The sequence below is a fragment of the Lepisosteus platostomus genome, chromosome 7 (assembly GCF_059453375.1).
Source record: "Lepisosteus platostomus isolate fLepPlt1 chromosome 7, fLepPlt1.hap1, whole genome shotgun sequence".
NCBI classification, from domain to species: Eukaryota; Metazoa; Chordata; class Actinopteri; order Semionotiformes; family Lepisosteidae; genus Lepisosteus; species Lepisosteus platostomus.
Window position 1 is genome coordinate 14858584 of NC_142617.1, and position 22334 is coordinate 14880917.

A 22334-nucleotide genomic window follows, 5' to 3' on the forward strand; every position below is an offset into this window, starting at 1 on the left:
TGTATACTAGATTGTACAGGCTGCCTTCTTTCAGGCTTTTGATTAACCGGTTCATCAGGAACAGGTGCATTCATAGAGAGTTGCGTCCTGATTTAACCAATTAATACGTGCATAATGTATGCCATGTGGTTGCAATGACAAAAGGTTATTGCATTAAAATTTCAATACTCAAAAAGTATACCATACTCTGTTGAAAGAAAAATAAAGTGGATTCCCATTTCTAATCATATTCAAAAAGCTACAACACTGAGCATGGAAAGCATTTGATTTTTACCTCTTTGAGGTGCGTTTGCAACTTGTGATTGGATTTTTCAGCAACTGGCAAAAGGCAATATAAAGGTATTTTTCTTCTTTATTTGGTACCAAGTTTAGTATACCATAAACATTAATATGAATATCAATAATTGCATATGACTGAAGAAGTAAAGCAGCTGTCAGTTTAGGAGAACAGCAGACAGTGGAAGACTTCCATAATGATGGCAATCACAGTTTTGTACCCTAGGCCTTTAAAACAACAGAATCTCTCACACTGTTCAAACTCAATTAAAACAGGTTAGAACTCTGAAGAAAAAGAAACCTTATGTTAATGGAAAACTGCCCTTGTTATTAGTGTGAGGCTTGGAGGAAATCCAACTTTCCTCAACCAAAAGTAAGATTTCACTTGCTTATATGCTATTTAAGAAAATATGCATGTCTTCATGCTGTGTTAGCAATAAACATCACCAAAGGTCATTCATTTTCCAAGGACAAAAATATATTTATTAGATTGTGAACACACAAATATTAAAATTAATGTACAAAACCAGTTTGCACAGAACAGTTCAAAATATTAAAAAGTAATTTATTTTTTACTAAAACTATTTGTCATGCCACTGCACGTTTGCTCAATAAATATTAAAAATATTTATGAAATGTCTGGAAAGCTAACAAATACAAATTAGAGGCAATTTAACACCAGTAAACCACCTTGCAATACTAAAAACATAATGGGTTCAAGGCATTGTTAACTGACTACAATTAGCGGCAAGAAAAATTATTCAAGTTTGGAGTGAAAGCATGCAAACAATATTGAGAACTCTTCAGGAGGACAAAACACATCCTGAGCAATATTTGAATTAAACTATGCATTGAAGTGATACTCTTTGGCTGCACATGACAATAGACAATTACAAATCAGACAAGCGTTTAAAAATAAACAGATCAGTATAATGACCCGTATGACAGCACATTTAGACTCTATTCAGTACTGAAGGGAAACGGATGTACATGCAAATATATGTTCATGTTAATGTATATTGCGGGCTTATTGAACAAGTGAATCCTAGAACTTGCTACTTGAGATGTTTTAGTAAATAAATTTACTGTATTATAAACAGAAACAACTGTTTCATAGACTCCAATACAAAACATCTGCATTAAAATCAGACAGAATCATCCAGCTCGTTAGGGAGTAATGAGTTCCACATCATACTACAGTACTTCAAATTAAATACCTTGTTAAAACACTGAGGCGTACAGTACAGTATATCAGTTACAATGACACTGTTTCTTCAAGTATATAAAACAAAAAGAAAAGACATGTAAACTGTGTTATATAATTACTTTTAGACCAGTGCTGGGGAAATGAAAGCAGTTTGGTTCGAAACAGGCTTTTAAAAACACAGCATTCTTCACAAATAATCTAAATTTGCCAAACCTGGACCTTCTCAGCGATGACGCACCAGTTGGCATGATCAAAATACGACTGAAGCACATGTAGCTCCTCCACATGCCTCTCGATGAGCTCCAGAAGCTCACCTTCCTTGAACACGTGATAGTAGCGAAGGAAGGAGTCTGCTGACTTTATTTTGTTCTGCTTATTCATCTCTCTGTCCTGAGTGCCTTCTGTGCTGTTAAAGAACTGTGGTACCTCTCTTTCGGGCCTGCCTTCCTGCTCTCCACTGGGCAGTCTGTTGCTGTAGGCACGGTCACATGCCTCTTTGTCGGCAACAGCAATATTCTGATGTGTGACAAGGTCAGGCAAGGGCACAGCGCCGCACGTGTGGACTATAGCAGCAGACAGGCCCCGCTGTTCAGTGGCAGAGTTGCCATTTCTCTCAACCCTTGAGAGCTTCGGAGGGTCCTGGTCTACCACAGACCCAAAGACATCCTCGTCAGAGCTGTGCCTCGATGAGAAGAAGCTGGAGACCTGCTTGATCAGACCCATGCCTCTGTTGAGCCCGAAGACCTTAGTCTCGTTTGCTTCTTTCATCTGGGTGCTGTCATCACAGGACGTGCTCAGTTCCCTGGTAGACCTAGAATTGGCGGCACCTCCAAAATCTAATACTGAATCCAGCGACCTGGAGAAAAACCAGAGCTTTTTCGATTTCCCGTGGGAAGTGGATGCCGTTTCCTCCTCGCCCGCGACGGAGGATGTGCTTTTTGTCTTCCTGTGCTTGTCGTTGCCATCAGTGCCATAGCTAGCGCAGTCTCCAGTACTGGAGCCTCTCCGGTCCTGCCTGGCTTTGCCTGGATAGCCCCTAGTGGCGGGAGAGGACGGGGGGTGAGGGTTCCAGGGGACGAAGATGTCCTGCTTCTCAAACCTGCGCCTCTTCTGTTCCATGGCCCACACGTAGATCATCACCCGCCCGCCAACTCGCAAGGTGCGCGCCATCTCCTTTATGGCCCGGATGCGGCGCTCTTTAGTGGAGAAATGGTGGATGACTGAAAAACAGAAGGGAGGCCATTATGGTGCCACCATCAAATATACAACAGTCCTGGCACACCAAGAAGCTACACTAATACTCTCGTGTACTGAGGTTCCTGCCTCCCAAATCCTCTGATCTTCTAAAAATCATTTTATTGTTGTCAATAAAAGAAAAAAAAGTCCCTGGTGCTCCAACATATATACACCTTTATGCACTTTTAGTTACATCCTTTGTTACATCTGATCAAGACATGCAAGTATCACTATCATAGTAACCTACTATAGCACAAATTCTCCTCATTAGTAAAGGGGTTTAAGTTCAATGTACAATGCTCTACACACAAGGACACTTAGACAAGTAGGTCTTATGTGTAATTATCACTGGAAACACACAGGGAAATGTATTTGCTTTCTAAAATTACAATACTGTTCTTTTTTTTATGCATACAAATGATATTTAATCCATGGAACACAGCAATTCACCCATTACCTAAGGTACACAGTTGATAAATTCTTTGTAATTTGTCATTCTGGCAAGTGTTAAATACTGCAACAGTTGATAATGACTGGAAGTCAGAACAACTCCACAGCACACTTAAATAAAAACGAGAATTGCTTTTCGCATGCAACTGTGAACAAAGCTGCAGAAAGAGATATCATTTACTTCAATACTGTAATGGTACAGCAAGACAATGAACTTAACATTTGAGTAGTGCATGACTAAATACCAGCCATTATGTATGCACACCACATTTTATTGAATAACAACATACCACCTTTGTAAATAAAATCATATTTCCAGGACCCTTAAATAAATCTAATCTAATGAGATACAGATACACACCAACACATTTTCTATGCTTCCTGTCTAGTCCGTCATAAAACCGCCTCCTACATATTGTACATTAACAGTAAAAGCTAAAATAAATATGCAGATTTCGTGCGTCAGTGGCGTATATTTTTCAACCCACTTGCACTCCACAAAAAGTGGTCTGCGTTGCCTGGTGACTCACTGCCTGAAAACCTGATGACCATCAGCTTCTGAAAGAGATAACTTATCATTTGTAGCCTGGTAACTCGCAGCCTCATTCACTTCATTCTTTAATAAAGGGACATTATCTTCTCAATTGCAAACAGATGAGTGGCAAATTGAAACTCAACAGCCATGCGGCATACGTGTGTGTGAAATGAATAATGAACAAGCAACCCCGGAAACAGAAAGCACTGCATGCTCTCTTCATGGAGGATGGAAATTTACCGCAGCAGTCTCTTATCTACATATAAAACATGAATTGAATTGGTTTTCTTTGTAAATCCCAAACCTTTTTGAAAATTAATATTGTATGGCATGGAGTATTACTAATCCGTATAGGACTCCAACAAATTCAGACCTAAAGTAGAACAGAAACCTGAAAACCTAATTTAATGCAAAGCACACACTGCCACAAGTGTCTGCCTGGTTTAACCCAGATCTTAGTGGCCAGCAGTTTATCTGTCAATCTATTTTCTAACCACTTCATTCATTCACAGGGGAGCCAGAGTCTATCTTGGCAAGCAAAGGGCGCAGGGCAGGATACACCCTGGACAGGACGGCAGTCCACAGCAGGGCAGAAACACACACACACACTCGCACCAGTGCCAGTTTTGCCAGAATCCAATTAATCTACCTGTGTGTCTTTGGACTGCTGGAGGAAACTGGAGCACCCAGAGGAAACCCACGCAAACATGGGGAGAACACACAGACTCCAGGCAGATAGCACCCCAGATAGGTCTGGAGTTGAACCCAGTGCTATGAGGCAGCAATGTTCACCACTGAGCCACCATGCCACCCCACCCGCCAGCAGTTTATTGAGAACACGAATACCTTGGGCCAGACTAGTGGACCACTGCCCTAAGGGCATACTGTGAGGAAGCATACCACTGCTGTGTACCTGCAATGGAGAGAACAGCATCGAAGCAGCCATCCCGGTAAGGCAGCCGAAGACCATTGCACACCTGCACCTCGTGACCGTGGCTCCTGGCTGCCTCCACCAGGGGGCGACAGCAGTCACAGCCCAGCTTGAAGGTCTCGCTGTTGATATGGAGGTATTTCCCATTACCACAGCCTGCAGCATCGAACAAGAAGGAAAGACATTACTTTGTCAAGTACCTCATGGGAGAAGTACTGAGAAAAATAACTTGGTTAGTAATACAGCGCTCTAGAGAAGAATGCAGCAAACATTGAGCTATTTTCTTTATTTTAATAATAATAATAATTCCTTACACTTATATAGCGCTTTTCTGCACACTCCGCTCAATACTCTTTACAGGTAATGGGGACTCCCCTCCACCACCACAAATGTGTAGGCCCATGTGCTCACCACAAATTAGCTAGTGGAGGCCATGATTGGTAAAGGCCAGGGGGAATTTTGGCCAGGACAATGAGGGTAACACACTGTTTTAGAGAAACGCCCTGGGATTTTTAATGACCACTGAGAGTCAGGACCTCAGTTTTACGTCTCATCCGAAAGGACGACACATATTTTACAGTATAGTGTCCCCATCACTGAGAGCATACTGGTGCACTAGGACCCACACAGACCATGGGGTGAGCACCCCCTACTGGTCCTACTAACACAGTTCACAGAAGCTTCTTCTGTTTAAACCATAGCCTTTATATCAAATCATGGAAACACATAGTGCAACTTGTGTATTTTAGAGGATAGTGATATTTGAAGCTATTCATTTAAAAGTAAAAATAGAATGATATTTCAAAAAAATTTAAATATATCATATAGTGATATATATATACACCTTTTTTATAAAGTTACAATAACAATAAAGTTAGAATGTCACAGTCTTTTCAAGGAAAAGGCTTGGAAGTGCAATTTATCATCAGTCCACCCATTTTCTAACAGCTTCAGCCTACTCTGGCTAGCAACGGGCACAAGGCAGGATACACCCTAGATGGGATGCCAGTCTATCGCAGGGCAGACACAGACGCAAACACGCACACACACCAGTATGTCTTTGGACTGTTGGAGGAAACTGGAACACCCGGAGGAAACTCAAATGTAAACAGAGAGAACATACAGACTCCACACAGCTAACATCCCAGGGCCTCAGCACTGCGAGGCAGTGATGCCAGCCACTGTGCCGCCTGTGTGATTTATTATTCCTTGCAGAAAGAGTTTTAGATGTAACTTCAGACTTGAGAAAATGTCTGCTGTAGCCAAACTTCTGGTTGGTGGGATTTTAAAATCATCCTTGTATTATGATGTTTGAATCAAGAAGTTTCCATATAAAGTGTTTTTTATACATAATGTAATAAAAAATAAAGTAATATTAAAAAATAATTCAATTAAACCAAAGTATAGAAACATTTATAGTTTTTTCAGCCTCATACAGTCATCACCCAAGAGGTAAGCCATGGAAGGAAAGTTTTGCCAAGTCCTGAAACAAAAGTCCCACTGTTGCTCATTTCTTACTTAAGCCATACTTACCCTGTGTCGTGACATCATGGCCTCCTGACAAGTCAAGACATGAATCCCCTAAAGGCTACTGACCATAAATGTGACTGGTTTGTTGCGAAGTAGCTTAATTCTCACATACATGTCTGCTTTCTTCCCACTGCAAACCTGAATAGATGTTTTTTGGAATACAAGCTTTAAAAGATGTGGGACACTTCTACTCAAGAAGTACTTAATAAAGAAGATAAAGTGAGGTTTATGATTAACTACACACTTCTGCAGCACTGGCGGTGTTAGCCAATGTTACTATTTGATTGGGATCTGGGACGCTTTTAATGAAGGCGATTAAAATCTTTTTTTTTACATCCCAACTGAAAAAAGGCAGCAAAAGGCATCCCTCAATGTTTTCAAAAAAGTAAAGAAGGACCTTTTTCTTGGACCTAACCTAGTACTCCCCTGTTGACATTTCCATAGGTGGAACACCCCCACCACTCCAAAGCACCAAACAAACATCAGCAAACTGACAAACATTAGGCTCATAACTACAAGGGCTTTTTTCTTTGAGTATTTAAAACAGAAACATGTTGGGACTTGCTGGTGCTTGCTTCAGGTATACCATATGTAGTATCTTGGAAAGCAAGGTTGCTGTGAAACTGAATCAACTCGAAAGATCAACCGTCGGCTTGGACTGATAACAGCTTTTGATCTGAAAGTACAGTAAATTTAAAACAAAATCTGTGCCATTTTCAACTGTGACTGTTCATTTTTAGTCAATCTGGGATATAGTTTTTCATGCCACTCAAATGAATGACTTGCCTGGGAGTTAAGACTGGATATACAGAAAGACACACAGAGGGATAAACAGAGAGACAGGTAGCTGCACAGATAGATGGAAGCTAGATTAACTGTGTGTCTTTCCTTTAGCAGCATTAAAAAAACCAAAAAGGATCCCTTAAACATCCTAAAGGGTATTGATCTCCAACTTTGATCATAGAGAGTATCAATCTTCCAAACTTTAAATAGCACTTTAATCTTAGTTTCTCCTAAAATTGGTTGAAGTAATTCACAGACAGCTTTGGTTTTTAATGAAAACCTTAGGACTCAGTATCTCCAAGAACTACACACCCTGGAACATTTCAGTGGGGCTTCAGAAATTACTTGCGCTGTTGACCAATAATAAGAAATGGCTTTAACTTATATTGCAGTAAGTGTTTTGAGAACGAGGGACCCATGGCGTGGAAAAAGGCTATAAGCTAGCTCCTAACAAAAATGACCATGGTGCAAAGATGGAGAAAGAGCTAAGAAAAATGGACATACCGACATCAGCAATGATGCTGCCTGGCTCTTGATCCAGCAGAAACTGGCGCACTCTGGGCCAGGCTTTGTAGCGGGTATCACTGAAGTAGGGAGCTATTTTTTCATACACGCTGTGAACGTGATCCCTCTCCAGCCGGCTGGCCTCCTTATCCATTGTCGACCCCCTGTTGCAATCATCGATCTGTCTTCCAGAATATTACAGCTGGAAAACAAAAGGGATTAAAAAAACTGAGACTTTTTGGCTTGGTGCTGTTTGTTTCCAGAACTGGCAGGAAGATAGTAAGAAGCTCAGGGGAAATTGCTATTACAAAGCAATGTACTCTATGACGTTACATACTAATACACACACTTCATTGTTCAAAATTGAATGTTTTCAAAATTATTTTCCAACTTCTTGTTAAAGGGGAACGGCAATGTTATTTTTAGATTTCTGGGTTAGAAAGAATCGGCATTGCTCGGTGCAATCACAATTAAAGTCAGTCAAATCACAATTAAAGAAAGATGTACTGTACACAGTAACATGTAAAACCTGCAAAAGCTCAAAGAGACCCTACTACATTGTAAAGAAGCAGGCTTGTGAATACATCTTTTAATCCAATAGAAATATTGCTCTCAACTTTGAGAAGGTTTTGGCGACAAATACTACAGTACATTCATGTTGGAATATTTCTGTGGTGAAATGTCTGCCGCGCACCATGTACTTATTACCTCATCATCACATTACACTAGTCATTTCAGAGACTAGTGAGCAGGAAGGGCCATTTTTCATCACAATTTGCAGGAAGTCTCACACTCACCCACGGCAAGACCAGCAGATATCGACAATGTGGCGACCACACAGTACTTTCACTACGTTCACAATTTTGTGCTTAATTGTACAATTTTGAGATACCGCCGTTTCATTTATTTTGTTGCAGTGATTTAATAAACGGTCTGAGAAATTGTGACTACAGCTCCCCTTTAATTTAAAAATGAAATCCCTTACACCAGTTACTTGTTACTGTAATGGGTTACCGTTAAACGTAATCCCTTCATGGAAAGTAATCCCTGTAATGGAATACAAGTGAAAGTAACAGTGGTGCAGTGGACTTGCCATATCACCTGTGTGGAGTTTGTGTGCTTTCCACATCTTTGCATACGTTTCCTCCGAGGTCTCCGACTTCCTCCAACAGTCCAAAGGCATACTGGTATCTGGGAAAATTGACCCTGGTGCGAATGTGTGCAAGTGTCCATGTCTGTTTGTTTACACTGAGATGGATTGGTGTACTGGACTTGATGAAGCGGTTACAAAATGGATGGATTCTCCATTTCTGGTTGGAATTTCACAATCCCTGACAGATCTACATGTAAAAGAAAGCTCTATGTTCAGGCCTCCAGTACTTTGTATAGTTCTATGCATTCTAGTTGTGACAACAATTATGAGACCATTTAAACTAGAAGAAGCCCTTCAGTTCTCCTTGCTTTCCAAATCACACATTCACTGTCCAACCAGCATAAGATTTGGACCCAATGTTTTAAACACGAGAGGCTAGCACTCTGAGCTTTAATCAAAATTCAAGATTTGTTAATGAACAAAGTACAATATACTGTATACAACACATTCTGGTTCCCGATAAATGTAATAATAATAAAAATAATTGCTTATTCTCATATACTGTAAAGCTTTTCTGTGTTTTACAGGTAATGGGGACTCCCCTCCACCACTACCGATGTGTAGCATCCACCTTGATGATGCAGCGACAGCCATAGTGCGCCAGAAACCTCACTACGCACCTGGTATCAGTGGGGAGGATAACAGAGTGAGGAAGGCAATTCATAGATAGGGGTGATTAGGAGGCCATGATTGGTAAGTGCCAATGGGAAATTTACCTAGGATGCCAGGGTAACACTCCTACTCTTTTCAATGTAGACCCTGGAATTTTTAATGACCACAGAGAGTCAGGACATTGATTTTACATCTCATCTGAATGATGGCGCCTTTTAACAGTATAGTGTCCCCGACACTATAATGGGGCATTAGGACCCACACAGACCGCAGGGTGAGTGCCCCCTGCTGGCCCCACTAACAACTCTTCCAGCAGCAACCTTAGTTTTTCCCAGGAGGTCTCTCATCCAGGTACTGACCAGGCTCACATCTGCTGAGCTTTTGAGGGTATCCAATCTTCCAATCCCTCATCCAATCTTATTTGGATTTAATGTGTTGGCAGAGTAAAACAAAAGATTTAACAAAGAGGTCTATACATACCCTGAGACACTGTCAAAACCATAGAATCACACCTGCTATATTAGGTACTGTTAATAGTGAGATAGCTCATTCAAATATTAATGGGATAGTAAGAGACCCCTGAGGAACTTATCTGAATAACAAACTCATTTTTGCAACTGACAGGAAACAGTTTGGCAAACACTGACAAAAATCATATTTTAACTATATATTTAGTTGACATACAGATATACTTAGGAAGGGTCTCCTGAGTGTCTCAATCAGTAAAGGTGCTCAATCAAAACACAGGTTCTGCTCTCGAATTCACAGGTTGCTGGTTCATCCCTGAGCTAAGTCATTACCCAACAATGACTGACATCTACCTAGAAGTGCCATACAGCAGTTACCATTGAGAGATGTCAGGGGGTTTGTGACCTTGCAGTGCTGTCAGAGAGAGATACTGCTCCTTCAGTTAAAACTAACTCTGCTGTGAAACATTATTGATCTGCCTTCAAATGATAAACACGATACGGGTGAGTACACAGTCATTATTCTTCTGCTGTGGTACAGGGGTGTATCTCCAAGCCAACTAAATAAACAATTCACAAACCCAAACACAATTAGGAGGGTATAAAATTAGAAAGAAATATTTGGAAATGACCAAATTCCTCAAAATAAAAAAGGCAATACTACAAAACAAACACAGATTACAGAATTGAGTCTAGGTTTAAGCAAGGATGATTTTATACCTAACAATAACGAGCAGTTTCTGATAACACCATTAAGAACTCCATTAACTTGAGAAGGAAGCTGAAGGTACAGTAGTTCATTTATTGAGTTACTGGTTTGACTCATTCGAGTTACTGGATTAAACTGGCATGTTATCTATAGCTGCTACTGCTAGAAAAGAGTTAATATTAATAACATTCAGACCAGTACTGACACATCCTAATTTTATTTATGGAACCTTGCTAGCGCCTTGGGTAAAATGAGACCATCATTTGCATTAATGAGCTACGCTACAGAGCACAGTGTCTCATTTATTCCTGGTCTGCAGTCACATTCCTGTCAGGATGAATAAAGTACAAGGCAGTGAAGTACTGTCTTACCTGAAACATGAGGTTTGCTGTCTGCATTATCTACAGGAACACGCCAAACACAGTGGCACTTAGAACTACGTGACTTGGGACTCCCATCATTACTGAATCTAAATTGCAGCCCTGAGTCACTGTCTCACTGTAAAATGTCTGAGACTGGGAAATGAACAGATGAACAACCGGCTTCCTTTGAAATTTTGTTATTCCCTCTGAAGCCGGCTTCTCTTTGCATGTCATCCCCACAAAGAGAGCTCGAATATATTAGAATGCAAAGCGCTACCTTCAATTTAACATGCTGCCGTATTGTTTTAGAACGATTAGGCAAACGGTAATTGTGACCAGATCGCAAAATGACAGGCTACCAAATAGCTGTAGCTAAAAAAAGTACTGTGCAGAAAACACAGTCACCCTAAATCTGTCTTTCTGTGACTGTATTGCAGGTAATGAGGATGCTTCTAATGGGTGCAAAAGTAACATTATTGCTAATCTTTTTTTCCAGCTTTTATCATGCATATGTCTCGTGCTTAAAGAAATACAGGAATAAACTTTCCAACCCAAACATATCAAAGAAAATCTCGAAGAGCATGTCAGCCCACCTCCAGCAGCAATTACAACTGAATCACATTGCAGATATCTGTGAAGATATTGGGCCAGACAGCTGAGAACAGCAGCTCTGCATGAGATGTGGACAGAGGTACAGAAGGTACCTGCTGGTATTTTTTTTTATTCACCATCCACAGCCAGTAAACTCTCTCTTAAGGAGAACGTCTGAACTGACATATTAGCAGGCTCTGATTTTGCTTTCAGCAATGCAGAAGGGAAAAGCACACTAATCATCATGCCTCTTGTGAGGTCACTTACATAAGCCTTCTTTATCACTGCGCATCAGCAAAAGGCCTGGTCTGTTACTACTTTACAGTCCTTGGGAATCAAGAAACATACCAAGTAATGGACCATTCCCTTTATCTTGGCCCTTTTATCTGTTTTCAGAAAGCTCTTCTCTAATGATGTGGTGGAACAGTGTGCAATCTTACCGTTCCTTCAGGTTCTGATTATTGTATTCATTAACCAATACAGTACTTGCATGTTAGAATCATAATGCTTTAATTACGCTTTTAAAGTATGAAACACTAAACAATGCTGCACCTACATTTTGAAACGCCTGTATTAGAGGTTTTGCATTGCATCGGCCTGGGCCAGAAATGTGGAAAATCAGAGTAATTCTAAAAAGAAATCCAAATGCATTTAGAGGTGTTCATTTTATTTCTTTCCAATTCCATTAAAGCAACTGAGTACAGAATATTTCAATTGAATAAGGTTCATATCTTAATAAAGGAAATTTGCTCTGTAGTTTTATTATTAGTATTGTCACCATTCCCTTTCAACCCACTCAACTTCTGTCCTTTGGTTGGTCTGACACAACCAACAACTTAATTGCTATATTGATCCTGCTAATAATAAATTGCTGTAGCAAGGATCATAACCACACCTAATACTGTGATTTGCCAATATACAACCAAGAACAGCACGCATCCTTTATTTACTCACACCATACCATAACACAAACCATATACAGTATACCATAAATAAAAATTTGGAATGTGCAATGCTACAGCCTACCATAATACATAGACACCAATAGACATAGGTTTGCAATTCATACAGAGTATTAGGCGTACATATTTTTCAGGATTTACAGGCCCCATTATATGCTATTGTACTAAAATGGATTTAAATCTATATACACACAAGTAGCTTTGTTCAATTACAATTACTGCACACATGGTAAAAGGAACTGGAGTAAGTAAATGAAATTCTTTCATGGCTCATGAACAGTTGGAGGCCAAGAAAGACCAAACCACAAGGTGTGACTGCTAACTGGTCTCTCCAATAGCCTTATTAAAAAGCAGCTGAGAGTGACTCTCTTTGAAATCCCAGCTTTACTGAAATTTAAGGGTCTGTTTTACCACAGATCTCTTAATGGTGTCTGTCAAACTAGTCCAATGGAATAGTCGGAGGAGTGGGCAGTGTTAAGTGACTTAGCAGCTACAGTATGTGTGTCTGATGTCTTGTAAAACATCTTATAGCCACAGAGAGATATACGTTTTCTAATAAATCTGTCCAAAGCCTTTTTAAAATCCTTAAGGTAATCAGGAAGTGTGTACTAGAACACTATAAAAGATGAGCTGAAAGGAGTCTTTTTTTTCCAAGTCTGAAAGCTCATCATTTTCAAAAATGCCTTTTTCTAGGCTTTATAGAGATGTTTTGAACCCTAGTCCTAGTCAATATTAACGCCAGCAACAAAAAGAAGAGCGAGAGTTCCCATGAATTGTGACATGATGAACCCCTTCCTGCTCGCTAGTATCTGTAATAGCAAATGTAATGCGAAGCACGAGTGACAAGAATTTGCCACAGAAAGTTTCCAACATGATCTGCATGCAGAGTTAACAAATAAGTTCCATTTATCAGCAAAAGCCATCTTGAAGTCGACAGCAATATTTCTATTGGATATAAAGAGATGTATTCACAACCCTTCTTGTTTACAATGTAGGAGGGCCGCTGTACTTCACCGGAAGTTTTGTCGCCTTGTTCTGAAACGTAGAAGATGGCGCTGTGCATAACTGGAAATTAAGTCTATTTTGTGATGTAAATTGGAGGTATTATAAGTTACTGTGTACATTTTACTTTCGCTATGGTTTGAAATGCACTCATCATTGCTGACATTTTCTAAACCCAAAATATAAAAATAGTGTTGCAGTTCCCCTATAACTGATCCAAGGATCTCATCCAGCTGTTTCTTGAAAGGAGCCAAGGTATTGCCTTCAACCACACGGCTGGACAGCTAGTTCCACAGGCCCACAACCTTTTTAGGTAAAGAGTTATTGTAAGGAGAAGTAATACAAGTAGGCCATTTGTCCCATCTTGCCTTTTGTGCCCCTGGAAGTAAAATTATCAGTATCACTAATACTCCAAAAGACAGGCTTTGTGTCAGCTTACATAGAGATTGTGGTAACAGTGTAATGAAAGATTATTTGGATCTCATTCCAGGTATGGAATTAAGATAAGGACATTCAGGCATTTTTCAGGAGAAGCAAATAAAGGCTACAAAGAAGACGGAACTTAACCAAAGGGTTTCTGTCAGATTCCTTAACTTCAAAAGCAAAATGCTTTGTCTAATTTTTCCCCGAGACAGAACTCTGTGACGTTCCTCATTTGTCAGGTTGCTTTACCTCCAGAGAAGGGGCTGTCCTCAGCAAAGTTTCATAGTTACTGTTATGATCCATGATCTGCCTTGCAGAAACGGCAAACTGGCAGGGAGCATTAAGGTAAGGGTTTTCAGTCTATAATTCTATCAAAGCAGTCAAGCGGTCATGGCCTGAATGTCACTCTACATCTACTGTAAAAGGACACACATCTCTTTGAGCAGGTCAAGAGATTCACACTTCTTTCACCCTGCCTCTCTATAAAATAATGATTAAATAGGGCTCCCTCAAAAATGCGATGCATTATTTCAGTAACAAGACTTTTTCTAAGCCAGAATTAATTTGGCACAATGTTTTTATCTTGGAGTGTAGAAAAAAAAACAGGGCACAATTTTTACAAATAAAAAACAGCACATTTTTAAATCTGTTAAAAGTGAAACATTCTTGACTTTACCACAAGAACTGGAAAATACAGAAAGGCTTCATTGTTCTATGTCAAAAACTCTCAGCCCTAACAGATCATTTTTCATATACAACCTTTCTGTTTAGCCCCGTTTCTCATTTTTATTCTGTGACACCTCCTGTCCAGCCTTCTTTTTGTTTGCAAATTTCTCTGTGCTTGTTTAGTGTTTTTCTTCAGAAAAATGAAATGTTATATCTAAAAATGTCATTGTTACCTAAACATGTTTCTACTGGGTCTGGTAGACTATAAACAGTAATTGTGCTTTTGAGACACAAATGGGGCTTTTCATTCATCACTGTCCAGTTTCATATTTACTGCATAAATACAGCCAGTGTATCTTGAAGAATGTCACTGAAGTCATGGGCGTAGGGTGAAGCAGGTTGAATAACAATCTCATCTCATATTAAATTCCAACAAAATTAACAAAGACACGGACAAGTTACAAGTTATTAGCACAAAGGGAAAACAGAGATGGTGATTATTAACAAATGCAGTTCCAGTATGTCTTATTCTACTCATTCTTGCTTGTGGATGGATTATAAAATGACACATAAGCACATAAAATGAAGCCTGACATTCCTATTTTTGACGTTAGTTCATAACGTATGTACATAAAGAGCACATCTTCTCTTGTAGCTCTTAATTCAGGTGATGGTGCTGCAAACAGTGGTCATAAGAGGTTTGGTTTATTTGACCTACTGATGACTGACAAGTTTGTAGGTTACTCAAATGGCAGTTTTGGCTCCTACCTCTGACCTCACTAGTACTGAAATAATATATAAAATCCAGATATAAAAATATATATAAACATCTCTTTGTGAGACACTAATGGAAAAAGACCAATCAGATTCCCCCCACCAGGTGCACTGTATCTGGAGCTGATATTTTTCACTTCCATTAACACAAGAGCATTAGAAAAACTGCAAACAAGAGGGGGCCATTTGGTTGTTAGCTTATTGACCTTGAGATCTCATCAAATCTTTTCTTGAAAGAAGCCAGGAATATTGTCAGCATGCAGCTGAGCACTGCTACTGAGATTTCCTGCCATCGGTATTGAAAATGGAAATTTAAATCAACAGTGACTTCAAGTCACTGCAGAAAACGAAGTGCAGGCCAGCAGTACATACAGTCGCTGTAAAAATAATGCTTCTTCTAGTGACTTTGCAGACAGCATTATGAACTGTTATGCTGATATCACAATGGAAGGGATTACTTGAGCTTTTTAGTTACTTAAGAGAGTTGAGCTCTATCGAGCTGAAAGTATCCCTTCAACATTTTCTTTGTCTTAAGATATTCACTGTCAATGGGGGAGGGTGGCAGTGAAAAGGTTCAGGTGTTCAATTGCGCCATCTGATAGGGCCAGTTTGGCCAGCTAACTATACCATTGGACGAGAGCAGGTGATGAGAAGAAATTATACAGCTCCCACTTTGCTCTTTTTATGAAGTGTCCCTTGCAATAGTCAATTTTGAATTGGCTTCATTACTCTGCTCTCCTCCCCACTGATAGCTGATGTGTGGTGAGCGTTCTGGCGCACTATGGCTGCCGTCGCATCATCCAGGTGGATGCTGCACATTGGTGGTGGTGGAGGGGAGTCCCCATTACCTGTAAAGCGCTTTGAGTGGAGTGTCCAGAAAAAGCGCTATATAAGTGTAAGCAATTATTATTATTATTAATTTTGTACTCAGTTGAAACATCAAAGATTCATTTTATGCAATATAACAAACCTAACAGAGGTACGTTTACCACTGAGCTTTTCTTTCCAATTAAACATTTCAGTATTGTTTAAAACAGTTTAACATTTTATTTGCACATAAGGGTTACGGGTAAAATACATTGACTGTTAACTGTAAGCAGTGGAACTAGTTATTGATATGACTTGTTGGGACCTCCGTTCTGTAGGGTTTCAGTTTTGCTGAAGTTTTTAGTGAACAGAATCAGCTAGTCAATGGCCAACTGGACAATTTATGAACCTAAAAAACTTTCAGACACGACAGCTATCCAGGAAAAGAGTTGGAGACCCTTGGTGAACACTTATCCTATAAAATATTTTGAGTTAAACAGCAATCACAAATTGTCTGTTTTTATTCCATGACCATCTCTTGGGTAACCCCCATTTAAGGCATTTACATACCCACAGGTTTTGCATAGGAATGTTTCCACATTAAAAATTCATTAATTCCAGTAACTAAAAAGACCTCACTAATGGCAGGTCGATATAGTGATTTTGAAAGAGATGTCAGGTTTCATATTTCAGAGAACAATCAACACAAAACCACACTAGAACTTTAAACCTGTTATCCTTGACTTTTTCCAGATCAAAACCCTTTTAAGGCTGCAGGTAGAAGGAGAGAAGAGATTTCTTATCTACAGAACCCCTGTAACAGTGCCCTTTTCCCCCCAAGAACCAGCTTTCTGCATTCCTGGTCAGTGGTATCCTTTCCTGTTTAAAACAATTAATAACACACTGTGGTGACCCTGAATGCAAAAACTATATATACAGTAAGCTACAACTGAACCACAGCATTGTGGAAAGACATATGCTTGGAATAACAAGAAGAGACAGAAAAAGAAACAAATGGACAACAAACAAGATTGTGTAACATCAATACTGCAATCAAGACTCCCAAATGGTCATGGGCAAGGAACATTATGGGTGGGCTTAGGATTTCTCATATTCTGTTCACTTTCAATACGATTGAGAAATTGAGAAATACATTAATCTCCAAGGAGGCACTGTCAGTACTTTGTATATCTTATTACTATATACTGATATAATACACTTTAAGCCTTGGAGTTTTGGAAGACAGTCCATACTGGCCAGGCTGCTGTGGAACAATAAATTACACTGCCATTCAGATCTAACTTTGCTATCTGGGCCCTGTCCACCACTGAACCTCTAATCAAGGGAAATAAAAATAATTAAACAAGCTTGAGGATAAAGCACAGAACTGACGTGATACCAGCTTGTGTCAAAGCTAGATGATGCCCTAAAAATCAAAAGATAAACCACAATGAGACTCCGTCTCCTGGCAGCAACAGATGGGTCATTGCAGGATCCCCACTGTTGCTCAGATGTTGTTTATAGTCACCACAAAACAATTAGTTTATTCAGTGACGTGCATCACTTATCGTCCTCTGAAGGACATGGACAAATGAGATTTCCTGCAGTGGAAAGTGTGGCGTTTCACTGAGCTGCCCTTTACTACAAACCACAAGACCACAGAAGGTTTTCATGGAACCTACGGAAGAAAATAAGGAATCTTTTAATTAACAAAGGTGAACGTAAAACTATCTTGGTACACTCTTTGTTTCAAATTGAGAAATGGAACATAGTGTGTTGTTATTATTATTAAAGTTATTTCTAAATAATAAATGTTATTAATTCATGTTTTTTATAAAGTGCCTTTCCATGACCCAAGGATGCTGTACACAGTGATAAAGAAAAAAAAAGCACAATAAAAAGTAAAAGAGAAAAATAAACAAGAACATACAGGTTTTTGGAGACAGAATGTAGAGAAAACAGATAAAGGCCTTGGTGAAAAGGTGAGTTTTGAGTTTGGAGTTAAAGAGACTCCGAGAATTTGTCTCTCATAGAGTCTGAGGAAGGGCATTCTATAACAGTGGAGATGGGACAGACAAAACTTTAATCCTGGGTACAGTGAGCAAAAGACCTGCCTCAACTGAGTGGAGTTCAGAGATGCATGATGGAATCAGATTATTTAGATAATAGTACATATACTGTAAGATATGTTTATCTTTTTATGAGAATCACATTAAAACTACAGAAGTGTAATAGTTTAATAGAATGGTAATGACCATCTAAGAACCACTAGCCCCTGAACCCACATAAATGAAATCACCCCTTCAGTATCTTATGATATTATGGTATCTTCATATTCTGGGTACTGGGTGACATTTAAAAATGTTAAAATCTACAGATGTGTTGCCTTTTTAAAGCCTCGGTATAAACAAACATTTTGGAACGGTTTGGTTTTAAAAAATAAAAAAACAATCCCTTTGAGGTGAATCTGAAGATATTCATTGACACCATTGTGCAGGTAGAATGGGTCCGCTGCAGAACTGGAACAAAATTTACTAGAATATTTACATAGATTTCAGGGTGGACAGGTTTTAAGTGTACACCCATTAGGAAATGCATGCAAATGCAAACTGTTGATTTATGAAACGGCAACACTTGTGATTTTATACAGTAATTTGGTTGGGAACTTCAGGATACAATGACTCGTGAAATCGTTGATGCATTTTTATCATTTAGTTCTCAATTACGATTTAAATGAGTAAACGTCATTATAAAACTATTTAGGAGACATTTAGAAGGATTTTTCTCTTGGTGAAAAAGCCGAGGGTGTACCGTGAGACGTACTGTACTTGTATAAGAATTATTCCTGCAATCGATAGCCTGCTCAAGGATATCTACTCAACAGAAATACAACATAACCTAGAGGTACCCACAGAATAAATTACGCTATAAATGATAATATTGTGTGATTTAAAAAGTCATTATTGGACCTGTTCACTTAATTACAGGTAACAGGAGACTGTTCAACACATCTCATTGCCGTTTCGTCTTTACGACGCTACTGGAGTTATTTTTTGAGCGATGGAAATCAATGACAAGGCACGTGTTCATAATAGGAAGTGCTGTCCATCACCCATAATTCACTTAGCTTAATACAAATCTGATTTCTTACTTATGTTCAAGTTTTATAACTACTTCTTATTTAATGAATAAAGTCTAAAAATTATGTAATCGTATGTTTTTGATTAAAAAATGTCACAACTGTGTTTTATCACCACTTTCCCGATGTTTGTTATTGGAGTTTTGACATGCGAGGTTCATCAATCAATACCAATATACAGCAGTCCAGTGCACACTTCGTAAAAATCTCCCTGTTGGAAAACGGAATTCTTGCAACGGTCAATGCAACGTGTATTATTTTGGAAAGTTGATATTTATTCCTGAAACACCGAACAGCAACTCGTTTCAAAAATTCACTTTAAACATATCATTGAAATATATACATATACTCACCATGTCATTTAATAGGAAGTCACCCGCAGCGGTCTTATGTCATTTTTGCTTTGTTTTTTTGTAAAAAAAAACTTTCTATCCTACAGCCTCAACCAAGCATCATTTCAAAGCATTTCCATCACAACGGGCTGTGGCAACCAGCGCACGGACACCGAGGGAACAGCGCTTAGACGCCTTCGAAGCAGACGACCCTGTGGTCTTTCCTTTAAAGCACTGATGCTACATGAAGCGCACAGTCATTTTTTCTCCGCTACAACTTCCATCTTATTGATTTTGCTACCTTTCGACTGCCTCCCAGCCACGTTATGAAATTAAAAGAGTGGGGACATGTAACAGCCATCGGCAGCTTCCAGTTAACGCGCAGCCAACACAAGAGCAGGCAGACACATCGACGGCTCTCATTGGGCAGCGCGCTCACATGACTCACAGACGCCAAAAACTGAGGCAAGCATGAGGAAGGAAGTTGCCTGTCACCTGCCGGCTGTAGCTTTTAAGGGCTTTCTGCTTTTTAGGATTTTTAAAGCAGCAAACACACAAACAAGTATCTCTCCGTTTTCACTAATTTCCTCCAGTACAGTTTAACGGCGAGCTGGATCCTAACACGGCAGAGAATTGGCACACCCTGGACCGGACAGCAGTCCATCACAAGGCATGCACACGCATGCCTGCGAGTTCAGTTTTGAGATGCCAACTAGTGTAACTACACAGTCGAGGAGTCGGGTATTATGGCTGTGACTATCGTTATAGAATACAATAGCTGAGTAGAGAGAGGGCGGATGAGCTGTAGGGAAAAGAGTCAAGTGGTTAAGTTTTATCATAATAATAGTCTGTGAAAGGACAAACCACGTTCTTGTGAGTGTGTCAATAGCAAATACAGTATATAAAAATATTTTTATTAATCGGAGTAGAATATATATTTGTTTTTTTTGTTATGTGTACTTATAAACCCTTTTAGGAATATGAGTTTGTAAAGTTGTTGTCTGTTTTCTTCTATGATGAATATATTCTTAAGAATGAGCTTTACAGGACAGAGGGTTAAGCCACCCCCCACCCAAATTAGTATGTATTGACCCTAATGAGGAAGAGGGTCAGCTAACTGCAATAGTACTTTACAAGCATTTAGAAGAATTTAATTTGCAGGCAACGGTTTTTACAGTATCAACATTTAAAATCTCTCGTACTGCATTTTTAAAAATTAATCTAATCCTTCAGGTCAGATAGGACATTAATGTTTGTCCACTGTTGCCGCAACACCATTAGAGGTGTTTGTTAAACATTGCAGAATAATGTATTGTAGCTGTGTAGAGGAGGAGCTGTGGGCCAGTGGCACCCTCAGGCTGGCCACCTTATTTGCCTAGGGGCATACTGAGAACTAATAACTGGCTTGTATTTGTTGATCTGTAATATTTTTGTATGTATATTGCCGTTGTTTTATTTGTGTGCACTAACAAGTCCGGCTCTGTACAGTAGTGTGTGTCTTGAGAGGTAGGGTTGCTGCCTGGAGCCAACTATTGTGAGTGCTGTTGTACTGTAGGCAGGGACCACTGTACCACTGCCTGTTATTTTGAAGCAGGTATTTCTGGCTGGTTGTTGGGAGTGATGGACTAATCACTTAGATAAGAATGGTGCAACTGAGCTTTTCTTGCTAGGACACAGGAATCAAATTGTCTGTAGTATAACTGTTATAAGAAAAGAGAAGATGTCCCTCCTTATCCCAAACCTTGTCCTTAAAGCCAGAGAGGTTTATGGGTTTGAAGGTATTAGAAACTCATAGTGAGACATTAGTGTTTTTCTTTGTTAAATGAAGTAGCCAAGATTCATGACACAATAGACAAAATGACATGGGTACAATCTTTTCTTGTTTGGTTAAGAGGAACAAAGATAAGGCAAGTCAATAAAGTGGTAAATGTTTGTGTGGATGTGGCACAAAATGCCTTGAGAATGTTTATTTCCAGGCACAGGAAATCAGATACGATTTTAAAAGGGTTCCAAAGTTGTTTCATATGTTGTATGCTTTAGTTTCTCTTCCAAAGAAGTATCCCCTTGGCAGTTCTGTCTATCTCCTTTGATATGCAGTCACTGTTCCATTCCAACTATGGAATGGAATGTTAGTCATAAGCAGTACTTCTGTTGCTAAGGAGACTGTAAAAATATCACCTGAGGTCGTCTCAGCAACGTCCTGTAATCTGTGGGCGAGATATGATTTGGGAGATTCATTGCCCCCATTTGTCATCTTAAAAAAAAAGTCGTTTCAGCAGAGCTAACAGAAATGAGAGCAATGATTGTTATTCAAATGGTTGGCTTTAGAATAATTTTGTTATTGTGAATAATACATATTCTTCTAAACAGGGGCACTCAGTGGGCATTAAAACAGCTGTTGCAATATTACTATCATAAAGAAGTCTTCGAGGGACTTATCTTCTTTCAGTCATTTGAAAACTCTGCTTTCCTACAGCTCACAAACTACTCCCTGTTGTATAACTAATCTTTTCACAGTAACTATTTGCAGCTCCTCCTAGACATCAAGAAGGAAAAACTAGTCTATAAACCTGAATTAAATTGTTGCAAACAGCTTTACTTTGTATTTTTCTTTTCCTTTTTGTGAGCGTTGGAGTTGATGTTTGAAATATAAGGTTCCCAGTCAGTAGGCCTTTTTATTGAGCATAGAAATTCAAACAGAGAGCCCAAAAGTAATAAGGTAGCTGTACATTATCATAAAGTCATTTTTCCTGGTAAGGTCCCACACTATTTGGAGACTAGGACACAAGGTAGGGCCTAAGAGAATGTAGCACCTCTTCTGAACAGCATGCCATTTTTGTAGACCTGAGGCAGGGCCTCAGACAGAAGGAAAATAGAATCCAG

At 39.3% G+C, this 22334-nt stretch overlaps 1 protein-coding gene across 1 annotated transcript; it reads right to left on the bottom strand.

Moving 5' to 3' along the window:
- Nucleotides 1–736: 736 nt before the first annotated feature.
- On the bottom strand, nucleotides 737–20100 carry trmt9b (tRNA methyltransferase 9B). Its single transcript, XM_088639434.1, has 4 exons — nucleotides 19473–20100; nucleotides 7453–7654; nucleotides 4618–4791; nucleotides 737–2703 (listed from the first exon to the last, which is right to left on the bottom strand). Exons 2-4 carry the CDS (start codon nucleotides 7604–7606, stop codon nucleotides 1682–1684), a joined length of 1350 nt encoding a protein of 449 aa, XP_088495560.1. The 5' UTR covers nucleotides 7607–7654; nucleotides 19473–20100; the 3' UTR covers nucleotides 737–1681.
- Between the last annotated feature and the right edge of the window lie 2234 nt (nucleotides 20101–22334).

Bases quoted from the DNA above. Each gene is read 5' to 3' on its own strand.
- trmt9b (XM_088639434.1), bottom strand. From the start codon at position 7,606: ATGGATAAGGAGGCCAGCCGGCTGGAGAGGGATCACGTTCACAGCGTG. The intron at 4,792-7,452 runs GTATGTCCATTT...TCGATGCTGCAG, and splicing joins CAGCATCATTGCTGATGTCG to GCTGTGGTAATGGGAAATAC. The intron at 2,704-4,617 runs GTACACAGCAGT...TCTGTTTTTCAG, and splicing joins TGCTGTTCTCTCCATTGCAG to TCATCCACCATTTCTCCACT.